The sequence below is a fragment of the Mobula hypostoma genome, chromosome 5 (genome assembly GCF_963921235.1).
Source record: "Mobula hypostoma chromosome 5, sMobHyp1.1, whole genome shotgun sequence".
Lineage (NCBI taxonomy): Eukaryota > Metazoa > Chordata > Chondrichthyes > Myliobatiformes > Myliobatidae > Mobula > Mobula hypostoma.
The window spans coordinates 51,536,275-51,550,136 of NC_086101.1; the positions used below are offsets into that span (position 1 = coordinate 51,536,275).

General features: G+C 39.8%; 1 protein-coding gene across 1 annotated transcript; it reads right to left on the reverse strand.

The window, feature by feature from the left end:
- Positions 1–6,915: 6,915 nt before the first annotated feature.
- Positions 6,916–8,413, reverse strand: pou4f1 (POU class 4 homeobox 1). Its single transcript, XM_063047518.1, has 2 exons — positions 8,291–8,413; positions 6,916–7,914 (listed from the first exon to the last, which is right to left on the reverse strand). The coding sequence occupies exons 1-2, from the start codon at positions 8,411–8,413 to the stop codon at positions 6,916–6,918; spliced, it is 1,122 nt and encodes a 373-aa protein (XP_062903588.1).
- Between the last annotated feature and the right edge of the window lie 5,449 nt (positions 8,414–13,862).

Here is a 13,862-nt window from a genome sequence, read left to right on the forward strand (position 1 = left end):
CTTTTGTGCAGTCAGACAGTCAGACTTCATCTTCTGTACGCCTCGTAAAGTCAGAGCACCAGAGCTGTTTGATAGGCTTTCAATAATGCATTACTGCCAATGACAGACTTATACTTAAAGGGATCCCAGCTCTAATGCCTTTTATATAAAAAAATCACTTTAAAATAGAGGTTCAAAGAGTTGAGTGAAATTGCTATCTCCAGCTCCCCTTGTAGAATTTCAGACTTCAAATAAGACTGCCATATAAACCCCGTTGTCGAAAAACGCTGCACAAATTTATGTAGTATGGAATGTAGTGGTGACACTTTTCAATGAGGACCCGAGCATGTCAACAAGCATCTGACTACATTGCAACGGCACTTTCTGAAGTCTCAGAACTACTGCAATGCTGCTTTAGTCTGTAAATCCTTTAAAGCTGGTTAAACGGCTGTCGTTATGTTGCTATTACATTTACCTGGTTGTTGTTTATTATGAGTGTGTTCGAAGATAAAACGGCAGTTCTTTTACATTTGGTATGGATATATATACTCCGCTTATCTCAACACGAAGAGATATGAGTTCCGTGAAGATTTGAAGTAAGACTTGCTAATCAATATGCAATTGCAACTAGTGGTCCATATCCTAGGAACATTATTTTCTTCCTCCAAAAAAAAGGAAAAAATTATAATTAACAAACATGGTCTAAATTATATTTCCTGTCCTGTAATATACTTGCCTCTAGTTTTCCTACTATTTGCCAAGGCACATTTGAGTCGCTGAGGAGCATATTACAGGATGCCTGCCAATAATATTCAAAGCAAAGCAAAAACTAAAAAAAAAGCGCTTCTCAAGGGCTTCCTGCTGTGGAATTTTCAATGAGGGCGAAATTATCCAGTTTCAGATATGCCTTAATATAACTTTAACATTTTTTCTTCAATGTTACAGCCGTATCACTATTAGAACCAGTTTTTTTTTAAAAAGAAAACACATCATTCTGATTTTCACCGAAGAAAGACAATAAATTTTAGCTGGCAACGGTGTGCCACGGTAATTACAGAGGGAAAATGGGGGAGGACAAGAAATAAAATGCAGGACCTTATCTAATGTTTCAAGATAGAGTATGACGAGGTAATGTATTCGTTTTTATGTCGTTTACTGGATTATAAAATAGATATCTTAGCTATATATTATACAGCACGTGTATGATACCAGTCGGCTTAACTATTCCCTGAAGAATCACAGAATAACTTCAATTATATCTTGTCGCAATTCTCAAAAATAAAGTTTGAAAACTTTTCTGTAAACTCTGTCGCTCATTTTCACTAACTAGTAGTTACTGCTAAAATCTTGCAACTTAAGCCGCAGCTTCTGTTCTCCCCTTTCTTCGCTGACCCTCGCCTCCATCGTGAGCAAAGTACGCAGAAACCATTTATAAAGTCGCTTCTTTATCGGAGTTTACGGTTTCAAACTTAGATGCGACCATGTCCACATTTCCATAAACATTTAAACCCAATCGCATTCACTCTGTATCTTGAATTTTTGCCCTGTTTCTGCAGCGTTGTCTGACACTGGGATTTATTTGATGAAATGGCCTGTCTATCAAGTCACAGTGAATCGTTTTATTGAATTTTATTTTTTTTTAAAAATCGCACGGCAACAGCATATCAAATGACTAGTTTGCAAAAGAATAGCCAGTTGCTCAAGATCTAGAGGAGATATTTAAGACAAAGTAAATGTCCTTACCGCATAAACGTGATTCTTTCTTGGCAAGCAAAAGTCAGGCAATAGCTATAAATATAATATTTTGTCGAGGAATAACTGCAGCTGCGGCTCTTTTCGTCAGCTCACTGATAAGAAAAAATCCGATTGCTGTCTGAAAATATTCCATTTTATATCAGCAAAGGCGATTAATATTGCATTAACTATATTTAACATTTTTAACGCGCATTATTTCGGTATGGACTGAATCCATTTATTGAGAGAGAAACTGCCGAGATGTCAATATTCATGAAATATGCTGTATTTAAAATAAGAGATCCCAACAATTTGGCTGAAACACACAGGAAAGGATCTGAGACGTTACTCTTTTGCATGTTCCCCCCCCCCCCAAACTCCCATAATCTGTAATCACCTCTTTGATGTTGAAAAAGTCATGCTAATGTTACAGTTAAATTATTCTGACACAGTCCCGGGACACATAGGTCTCAGGCTTCATTAAATGTTTATTGTCAGTACCTGACTGCCTGAGAATTCGTTGTGTAAATGAATTTCCCGTAGACTGATCAAATAGTGAGTAGATGTAAAATGAACCCTCGTGTTTCGAGTATAGTTAATCCCTCTACAAAGCCACAACGTGTCAAGTCAATATAAAATTAAGAAGCAATTATTATAAGCATTATAACTGAGCAAATATAAGTATACTGGTATGAAAGAGTTTTAAGGTAAATAATGGGTATGCCTGGCACAATTGTTAACCCATTTGTAGGTGGTCCTCTCTGGAGTGACCTCTGACACTGCCATCTAGTGTTGATTTTACATTGCCATTGCTTCAACAAAGCCACTTCGGAATCTTAACTGTCAGCATATAAAAGCTGTAAAAGTCTACTGTAGTGATAACTAGCAAGTGGGTTCATAGACTTGAATTGATTCAGAGCGGTTATTACTTTTACAAGGGAATAATCGGTGTCATGTTTTATCTGTGATATTCACCTGGTAATGGCAAAGGCGATTTAAAATTTTGCTCAATCAATCGTTAAATTTTTTCAGCAAGTCTGCTTCTTTCAAAAAAAAAACACCGACAGCAACTTAGAAATATTTAGAATTATTGCGGAAAGTCGAAGTAGTTACATCAAGTTCCTTCCTGAGAGTAGCCACGGGACGGATCAAAGCTTCAGCAATTGAGTGCATGTGGTGTTTATGTTGATCTGCCGTCTTGTTGATCTGCCGTCTTGTTTATCAGCCGGTTTTAAAACAAATTATATAACAGCTGCCACCGCGTCTTAAAATCAATGTGTATCTACAAGGTGTATTGCGCATTTTTTTCCTATTTAAATTTTTTTTCCAGTTTGTGTTTGCAAAGGAGATTGAGAGAGAAATAGGGGAGTAAGAAGAGAAATTTGATATTTTGGACGAGAAAATGCCCGGCATACATTTAACGCCAAATTCGGTACATTATGGTTTAAATCTTTGACGTCAAACCAGGGCGAGTAATCGCTGAGAAACTGGAGGAAATGAATCTGTTTCTAAACGTAATTATAAAATTATTGTAAATTAAATGAAGTTCAAAGTGCTTAAAAATCTACTGGGACAGTTATTTTATCAAAGCAGATCTTCTTTTCAAAGAAAGGTTTTGCACTGTGCCACACAACAAAGCTTGTCGTGACAACAATTACCAAAGTTTTAATTAGGCTCTTGTCATCGTTCGCGTTATTAATTTGTTGAATCTCCCAACATCAATTATTTAGAGTGCTTTGCAATTACATTTGTAAGAAAGATATGGCGCTACAAATTTTAAAAAAAGAAAATATCAGCGCTTACTCGGATCAGAGAGATATTCTGTGGATTCAGTACTATAATTATAACTAGAAAACAATGAATTTAGTTATTAATAGTTATATGTCCTACGTATGTTTTGCAATATTACAAAATTTAAGTCCATCTTGCATATGCAAAGCATTTTCAATTAAAAATAATTATGATATGCAGTCGTATTAAACTCCCAGGAAATTACTCTATCATAAAAATATTGTGCTTTACTCGGGAATTATGCCAATTGTCTATTTTAAATTCAAGAGCTAATAGTATTAAAAACAATTTAATGGCATAACAAACGCTCACGTGACCACATCAGCGGCTAATCTGCAATTGAAGGGAATTGTTTGAACAGTAATGTAAAATAAGGTTTCTTCAGGCAGCGTCCAGGGTTTCTGATATAAACATTGGTTACTTTGCAGTTCTGGTGCGTTTAGCTTGTTGGAACAGTAGAGAAATTAGCCAAGGTATCAGACATGGAGAAAATCAATAGGATCACGGCAGTGAATGTCCATTATTCATTTATGATGGTTTAATATAAGTTGAAAACAATTGCCGAACAAGTATTACATGCGAATTCCACAATTCTCACGTTATTCCTTGTGGGTTGTGACCTGTTGTTATTTGCAACTTTCTCTATGCTTACTGAAACATAGAGCAGTTTCTGCAGGAATACATTTCTTTACACCCCGCGGAAAGGCAAGATCACAACATTTAGAAGTTGATCTCATCGTATCCGCGGAGAAGAAACTTCAGATTTCACAAAGCGTTCTGTTCTGGTTTTTTGTGAAGGTGGCATATTGCTTAGAATAAAATTAAGGCATGAAGTATTTTTTTCAACTGCATCATAATTAAACAGAAAATGCGTTTATTTTCGGTTTATAATAAATAGGGGGAAAGTATTATATATTATTAATGGTGCGTTTTCGTTTAATTTTGGCTTGATACTATGTCTATCATGATTATAAAATGATTATGTAGAGTTATGAGGTCTTAGTATTGTAAAAGATTAGGGGTGGGGGCGGGCTAAAGAGATGCGATTTAATTGTATAAATGCACGATAGCTACGCGCTTATTACATTTTCCCTGTTATTCACAAATAATGATTGCAACACAATTGCGTTGCCAGAAGTGGACTCATAGTGCGCTTCGGAGACTTCATATCCAACATTTGCATTTTCAAACAGCCGTCCCATGAAGGTCAGCGGCATTCGTATTTATTATAGTGCGCTCGTCTCGTCTATTTTAGTGGCAAAAAAAATTATCAGAACCCAAAAGGTAACCTAAAACGGCTCCAGCTGAGACCCAAACTGAAAAGTGTTTCACTAGCGCAGTAGGTGGCATCACAAACGTGCTTAATAATGTCCCTATACGCTGCAAGCGTGACGACAGGAAACGTAGAACACTGTGGCTTAAAGTACGCAGGGCCTTTCACTCTTCGTTGATTACAAATGCAAAACTCGGGTGTCCCAGTTTGGAGACTAAGCTAAAAAATAAATCTTGTCAACTTCTGGAAACGATTTCCGTATGGAAATATTGGTTCAATACATAATTCGGAAATTCAAACAAAAATTAATTTAAACTGCCCCAAATTTCGACTGTTTGCTGGTTCCCCCTTGCTGATTTGATATACTGTCGAGATTTATCAATGGACATCAAAATTAGGGGGTTACTTCTTGTTAGATCAATGTTTTAAGACGATGTATTCAACCTTTTGGTTTTCATTTCATCTGAGTTCAGGTTTTACCGAAATTAAGCAAAGAAATATACACCTATAAACAGACAACTGTTTCCCTTGTTTTTTTCTTTATTAGTAAATGTGCGAAGACACATCTCCCTGTTGTATTTGGCTTACAGAAATAATTTAAATAAATAAGTAAATAAATTTTAAAAAACACAATTCAGGAGAAAGCTTGGCAAATATACATTGGACAGGGATTGACTTAAAGTGAGACATTTCTATGTATGATGCACACGTGGCTGCGGTTTGTAAACACACATGTGCGCAAATTATAAAGTTATTTACAATAAACACCTATGTACAATTATAAACAGGGTCGGAATGTTGTGTCTAGTGAAAACAGGCAGTTAACAGTGAAATCACACTATCCACAAGGTCTATCAAGCTACTCTATAGTGTTCATTTCAGTTCCAATGCATAGAATGTTTGCGCTGCAAACGGATAATGTAACATTTTTTGTATCGAATCCATAGGCGCCAAATTCGGTATCCATCCTCAGGCTCATGCAGTTATTTTGCCTCTGCGCACGTATTTTAGATGCCCATAAAGGAGATATTCCTACCCAAAACAGAATCAATAATTTAGTGTGAATATTTTATGCGCAAACTTTTGGTAGTCCTGTATCAAGCTTCGATGCAAGCATCGCTTGGAATTTTGATCGTAAACCATAATACACTAACATGTTTTCCAACCAGTTACAATATACTAAATTCTGCAACAAATTTTAGTGCAATTACCAAAACGGAGTGCCGACAGCTAACGCCCGTAACATTTCACGAAAAAGGTGATTTGCTCAGCATGCAGACCTTTGGAAACGATTATCACTGTAAAATGTCAATTGTGTGATTATTTTTGTATCTTTTTCTCTTTTTTTAAGAATCCAAAATAAATAGTAATGACGCTATAACTTGATCTGAATAAATACTGTTTCAAACAGCAAGTCAAGTCAGATTATCCACATTGCACGCCTGTGCCGTTGTTTCCCGTGAATGAATGCTGTACTTGGGGAAACTATATTCTTATAGTGCCCTTAACTTATACTCGAATGTAAAGAGTCACAAGACCGTTATCGCTGCAGTTGTCAGATCTGCCTGAGGTTGTTTTACATACATTGTATTTAGCTGAAGCAATTGCCTTATGAGGGTCAGAGAGACAATCTCAAAATGCATCAGATTCGCTGGGCTGAAGAGTAACCAAAATGCGTGGTGTGGTAAATGTAAACGAGTAAAAATGAAACGAATTACAGCTTCAACAAAATACTGTAAAGACGGAGTGAAATAACACTGTAGTGACTGAACAACAATCAACTTCCCTTCAGATGTTGCCTTCTTAACAAGATAGGGGTCAAGCTGACTCGTATCCCGCAGTTTTATCTAGCAATTGGGCGATCTGATTTACCTGTGATTTGCATACTTCGCCAATAACGTGAAAAAAATAACATAAACATCACGGTGTCTCGAAAACCGGCGATTTTGGCATGGTCGTCGTTAAACGCGTTTCTGCCTTTGCAAACCTCCGCTCGCTCTGCTACACACAGTCCTGGACCCAAGTCTCGAGTCAATGGGGAGGGACAACTGTTCCTTGGGCGACCCTCCCTCAGCAATTGTCCGCTGCTAAACTAAGTCAGCCAAGCAAAGGGTTATCCCCCCCACTGCCGCTTGCGGCTAGTGGTTGGCAGAAAATTTCATTCGTTTCTGCTTCTGTCTTTGATTGCAAAACCATACCCTCACCACGTTCTTTTTCAGGTCCAGTTTCTCGGCGATGGCCGCGATCTTTTCAGAGGACGGACGAGGCTGCACGGCGAAGTAAGCCTCCAAGGAGCGCTTCTCCGGGGCAGCGATCGATGTCCTTTTGCGCTTCTTCTCGCCACCGTTGAAGAGGTCGGGCTTGCTGAGTTTCTCACGGTGGGCACCCTCCGCCTCCTCCAGCCAAGCCTGCAGGATGGGCTTGAGCGCGATCATGTTGTTATGGGACAGGGTCAGCGACTCGAACCTGCAGATGGTGCTCTGGCTGAGTGAACCCACACCCGGGATCTTCAGGTTGGCCAGGGCTGAGCCCACGTCGGCCTGGGTCACGCCCAGCTTGATCCGCCTCTGCTTGAAGCGCTCGGCAAAGGCTTCCAGCTCCCGCGGGTCAGCGTCCACGTCGTTGAGGGCTGGCATGCCCGGGGCAACGCCGTGAGCCGCCAGCCCGTGAGGGTGCGGGGTCATGTTCAGGGCGCTCTGATGGTGCGGGTGATGATGTGGGTGATGGGGGTGCGGGCTGCTGAGATGACCCAGGCCGTGCATGTGCGCCGGGTGAGAGTGAGACGAGGTGGGGACCACCCCTCCTTCTCCGCTGCCGGCTCCGGCCCCAGCCATGGCCCCGGCTAAGCTCAGCGACGAGGTGCTCAGATGGTCGAGAAGTTCTCCCGGGTCCAGCGTCTGGTGAGGCTGGTGGTGGTGATGGTGGTGGTGGTGATGGTGCGAGGACAAAGCGGACGGGTGCGGCAGCGGCGCGGTCGAGGTAGTAGTGCATGGCACACTGTTCATGGTGTGGTACGTGGCATCCGGCTTGAAAGGGTGGCTCTTGCCCTGGGACACGGCGATATCCACGGCTGCCAGAGCCTCGGCGCGGGCCAGTAGAGTTTCATCCAGGCTGGCGAAGATATTGCTCTGCAGTTGCTACCAGAAAGACATAGAGAGGCCAGAAAAAAAATATGATCAACAAACCAATTCTCAACAGGGAATACTGTCACTTAACACTTTAAAACATTACTTAAAACCTTCAGAAATCAGGGAGCCAAACTGCAATGTTAAAAAATGCATACAATAAACTAACTCTGAGCCAAAATTTAAGGAGTTGAATTGCAGTTTTGCACGTCGGAAATTTAGCACTCAAACCAAAATCAAATGGAGCTTTAAGTTGCGGGCTCTGTAAGGCAGAGAGATGGTGGCTTTCGTGGGTAAAAGCAACACATTTTTAAGCAGCATCTGCCCAACGCAGCGTCACTTAGCTCGCACTCACGACAGACACACAGAAAGGGAGGTAGCTACATACCGGCGGCGCTGGCAGACAGGCTCTCCTTATTGCTTCCGAACTGGAGTGCAGAGAAGTGTACTTGTGCTCAGGTAGGGTATGATGCATGCCGAAAGCTGGCTGCTTGCTGTTCATGGACATCATTTTGAACACTGTACATAAGGATGCCAGAGAGAGGAAATGAGGCTGCAACAGTATTTCAAAGAAAGTAAAAGTTCTGAGTATATATGTTTATATATGCATTTCTGATTTTTTTTTAATATAAGGAAATATGAATTGGCAGGCCGGTGTGCCGCCTGCACACCCTGGCTGTGTGCACGACTCTCTCACTCACTGCTATCTCCCTATTACTGCTGGACTAGACAGATAAGGCGCTTACACCTGCTCCCGAGTCTCGTCCCATCCCCTCCGCGTTCGCGCGAGATTAGCTTCCTTCCAGCTCCCCCACCCCCTCCAAGCCCAGAGCATGAGAACCGGATGTCGCGAGGTAGTCGGGTGGGGGTGGAGAGAGAGTGAGCGCGAGGAACAACGCGAAGGCCGCACCTGGTCTCCCGACCAGTCCTCTCAACCGCGCATGCGTACTTGTGCTCCGCCTCTCCAGAGCCGGCGTATGGGTCACTGTGATTGACAAACCGCCCCCCACTCCCCCCCCACACATTCGTGCTGCAAACTGAGGGAGAAAACTACAGATCCCATCGCACAACTTCTGTTCCAGCGTCTGAGCGCAAGCACGTGCAAAACAACTGCATACAATTGCAATGCAGAAGCCAGTTGCAAATAGTTGTACCATGAGTCATATACTGTCTGTTGACTTGTAAAGTCATCGAAAATATTAAAACACCGAACCGATGCCCAGGCATATTGTTGTGAGTGTTGGAAGCGTTTCAGAAAGATATCCAGGCTCCTGTTGAAGTGATCCGAAGTTATAATCATACAACGGTTATCTGATTTAATGCATTTGGGAACAACTGTCTCTGCCTCAACAGGAAGCATTTGCAGCAGATGGAATCGAGAGGACGGGACATTCTCCTTGAGCTGTATGTCTTCTGGTAGTTCAAAGGATATCAGTGACCGGTGAATAAATATTGCTATCACTCTTCTCGGAGAACAGGCAAACAGTGCGCACGCGCACTTTCTACGTGCCTTCATGGAGTAGTAGTTCAATCCCTGTTAGAAGAGCCAATTTGTTAACTACACCACGGTATGAAATTCTCCGTTTGCCTGTAGAAATTTAATTAGGCATGCTCCTTTAACTTTTTTTTTATATATACAACAGAAGAGGTCATGCAGTTGTTCATGTAATTTCCCCAAGCAATCTGTAATGCTGTTACATCGTGTATTTTCCATCTCGCGAGAGCATAATTCAAATAATAACATAATGACTTAAGTATATTCCAAAACTATTTACTACTTTAGAATGGGCACTGGTCATATAGTTAATACAATCCTGTCTGCAAACTTCTCTAGTTTAGATTAATAATGAATGTGTTGCTTTTTGAGTGTTCTATTTAACTATCGTAAATGTGCATTTATTATTAATTCTAATGAACAAAAAGATGGATCAGAAGGTGGCTATAGTCTCCGTTATGTTCATACAAAACAACTGTTAGAACATAGACCAGTACAACACAGACACCGGCTATTCAGCCCACAGTGTTGAGCCGATCCAGCTAAAAAGCAAATCAAAAACAGCCAAACTCTAATTCCTCTTACCCACACCATGTTCATATCCCCCCATCTTCCTTACATGTATGTGCCTATCCAGGCGTCTCTTAAAACCCTCCAATGTATTTACCTCTAGCACCATACCAGGCATCCACAAAATCCAAATCTTTATGCTCATCTTTTAAAAATCCTCGGAAAAGTTTATAGAAGTAGTTATTTCGCAAAATTGTTTAAAAACCTGCCGTTCTAGATACAGATTTTATACTTCCAACACTTGTAGGAGCGTAGAATGTGATTTTGCAGAATAAATTCCAGCGATCCACCTTACTGAATAATTTATGATAGAGTGTTTTAAATCTCGTGTAGATTCGCAGTATGATGACTTTAACAACAATATCCGGTTACATTTTTCATCCCAATCTGTTTTGTTTTTGTTCATACTTTAATTCTGTACTATGAATTTCAACTTAATTCTGTGTAAATTCTGCATGCTCCAATGGTTAAGTGGGTGGAAAATGTATAAAAGGAGCGTTTGATGTATTCATACTGTAGCAGGAGATTATCTCTGGGCGGAACCAAAAACAAATATGAAGTTTTATAGCAGATCACCGAAAGCGTTGAAACACGAAGGCAATGACCAATAATAGTAATCTGTTAATAGGTTATGACCACTCATTATTCTCAAGGGTAGTCGATTTAATCAGATTTTTTCCTCCTCCAATATGCCCATTATAATAAATCCAATGTACAATATTGAATCTAATCAGCAGCGTTAATGTTATTTTACAATTAATATAAAATGCAATCAGAAACAAACGTTATTGATAAAAAAAAATACTGACGCTAGGAAATCACAACATGCTGGGGTGGCCAGACCCGTTGGTCTGTACCAGAAAACTGTTACTGGACAGTGACGATGTTAGCTATTCGGTATTTGTTGTCAGTTTTATAATTTAAAAACACAATAAAATAATTTAAATCTGAATAATTAAAATTGACAAAGATTGGCTTCTGTGGCCTTTTATATCTGCAAGGCCACCAACACTCGATTCCAGTGCAGTGTTTTTTAACCATCAAAATATATTTTGCTTGAAATAAATCCTCGAGATAGGTTTCAAATTGACGTGGTGGCTAACTTACAGCAGTTAGAGAAAACAATTTTAACATCCTACGGCGAGAGTTTGATACCAACTTTATTTCCCACCCTCATTGATTATTAATGATAAAGAACAAGACAGGAAACGATTGAACATTAACCCTTCATCAACCGTGACATTTTAAAGGCAACGATGTCGACATTACCCTTTTGTCAGTCCGCGATTTTCTATTAACTGAAGCAAAATTGGAAAATGGCGGGATTTCAAATGCATACCAGTAAGTAATGAAGAAAACAGTCATAGCTGCAATTAAGAGTTAAACCACCCTGCTCAAAATATTTGCTGAAAATCGCGTCATTTTGTTCTCTATCCAGCAGAGGACAGAAACAGTTTCTTCCGCTGGTTTTCGACACTCCCAGGACGTTCCTTGGTGGATTGATCTGGAGAACCACATGGCGTGTGAGAAGGGCTTGGTGTACCAGTGTATATTTTCTTGGTTGTTGCTTTTTATATATTCTCCACGTTTCTGCAAACAAGACTTTTAAATTCCACCTTGATTCTTCGATCATCAAAATTCCCACACAAAAGTTTTCCACCTAATGTCTTCCTGTTAGATTACTGTACGTTTCAAGACACGCTATTAGCTGTGACAACCTGGAGAATGCAACTGTACATATAAGAAATATAGAACAATGTGGTGCAAGGATTTTTTTTCTGCATGTGTATGCAGTTGTGTTAATTGATACAGTTTCACCAATTACAGTGAAGAGTAGATATAACGGAGCAGAACTTTTTAACAAGTGATTAAACAGACTCGTCAACTATGCTGAGCGCCAGACTAGAAACTTTCCAGCAATTACAACTCTTCAATTTATTAACAGTAGTTCTGAATGTAATCTGTAACAAATTCCAGAAACACTGTTTGGAAAAAAGTCTGAACTGAAGTCCTGTGTTTTAAATATTTTATCTTCGCGTTTCATCGTAATAAGCACTGCATGGAGATGTTTTACGAAAAGGTAAAAGGAATATACGAAGAAAATGGTTATTTTTGGGCCGGGCCTCATCCCAAGTTTAATCGAGAGATTTAAACCATGTTCTCTGTTTTACAGGCAGAGGCTGTTTTGATTATTTTAAAATGCAGTATTTAAGTGTGTGATATCGATCGTATGAATTGTTTTAGGGCGTTTTGCTGCATTCAATTGACTATTGACATTTGCCTTATCAATATAATTTAATACGAAACATGACGGAACAAGCTTATAAACTTGAAAGTGGTGAGATTCATGTTTACATTCCAGGGCCACATTTCACAAAAGATCTTTCGAAGATAATTGACTGGTGTTGTGCCCCACCCCTTACAACAACGTAACTGTTTAACAATGAGCAAGCAACATCGGGGGCGGGGAGGAACTATACCAACACACTTCTGTCGAGTAGTTTATTCGGTAGTCTGTGACACAACCCTTGTTGTAAAATTCGAGGTTGCCTGTATTTTAATGTAAATGAAAGCGATCAGCTTGCTGTTAATTGCTTCATCCAGGACCGTGAATTTATTTTATCATTTAAACATATTCGCGCACTGCATCATAGACTGAAGTACGATAAGAAGGGCAGTGATCAAGGAGATTTAGATATACTGTATTGTTGGATAGCGCAGAGGAAATTATACAAGACGCAATATACACATTTGCTAGGGAACTACAGTCTAATGTGGCTCGGCACGTTCGCATGGGTCTAATTCATTTACATTTATGCGCATTCTTTGAGCAAATAATGTTATGGGCCCGAACAGCATTAGAGTCAGGCTAGTATATTTTTTCTGATATGATGCCCAGTAAAGCAGATAATTTCAAAAAGAAGTTCTGTCTATTAAAATAAAATTCATGAACTAAAGAACTTCTGGAATAAGTAGATGTAATTCTACTCTGGCTACAACATTACTCCGGATATACTGAAAGCAGATTTAAAATTCCCAATTTTTATAAGCTTTTGGAACAGGAAATGATTGCAATATTTAATGTAATTCTCTCTTTAATTGGGTGTGGGAGACGTGCGTGGCGAATCTTTGAGAGTCACCTATTGCAATCACCAATATCTTTAGTTGGAGCAATAATATTCTCTTTTGATCCTGTGGGACTGTAGAATTTCTTCCCACAAAGACGCGCTTACATAATGACGAACGCTTGGCTCCTACTGGAATTGCCAGTGGTTCAGTATTCTGTTGAGAATTATGTGCAGGAATGTGTGATTGCACTCCTAGGGTCGATACTATTTTGAATTATTTTTAATGAGGCACAACTAGCCCTGAATAATTCTTCAACAGAGATCTTCCACAAATAGGCGACTATGATTCGGGAATTTGATGGTGCTGTAACGCTAGATACAATGAAACGGTTCTGATGCTAAGGTGTTATCATGTGATTTATATACTGCTGGGCGAAAACTGCGCTTTTCTTAGCTACGAACATCTCAAGAAACGAATGCACGTTTAGATTATTTATACTCACAACAATGATATCTCGAATGTGCGCCTTTGCTGTTATGAATTAGTGTTCTGCTTCTCAATAGCTATTACAAAGTATTATTGCGAATTGCAACGTCACAAATGGCATATAAAACACAAAATCAAAATGCTCGCATTCACTTTTTCAAAAATCATGTAAACTAATTCATTAAGTCATTTTACCTTTGCAACAGCAGCACTGATTTCCCACATATACTGATCTATTTAGGGTTAGTTTTACAAACTTGGGGTGCATCCAAGGCACAAGGTGCTGATTCCAGAAGTGTAACACCCATTAAACAGACCAATTAAGAATCAGTCTAGGGCC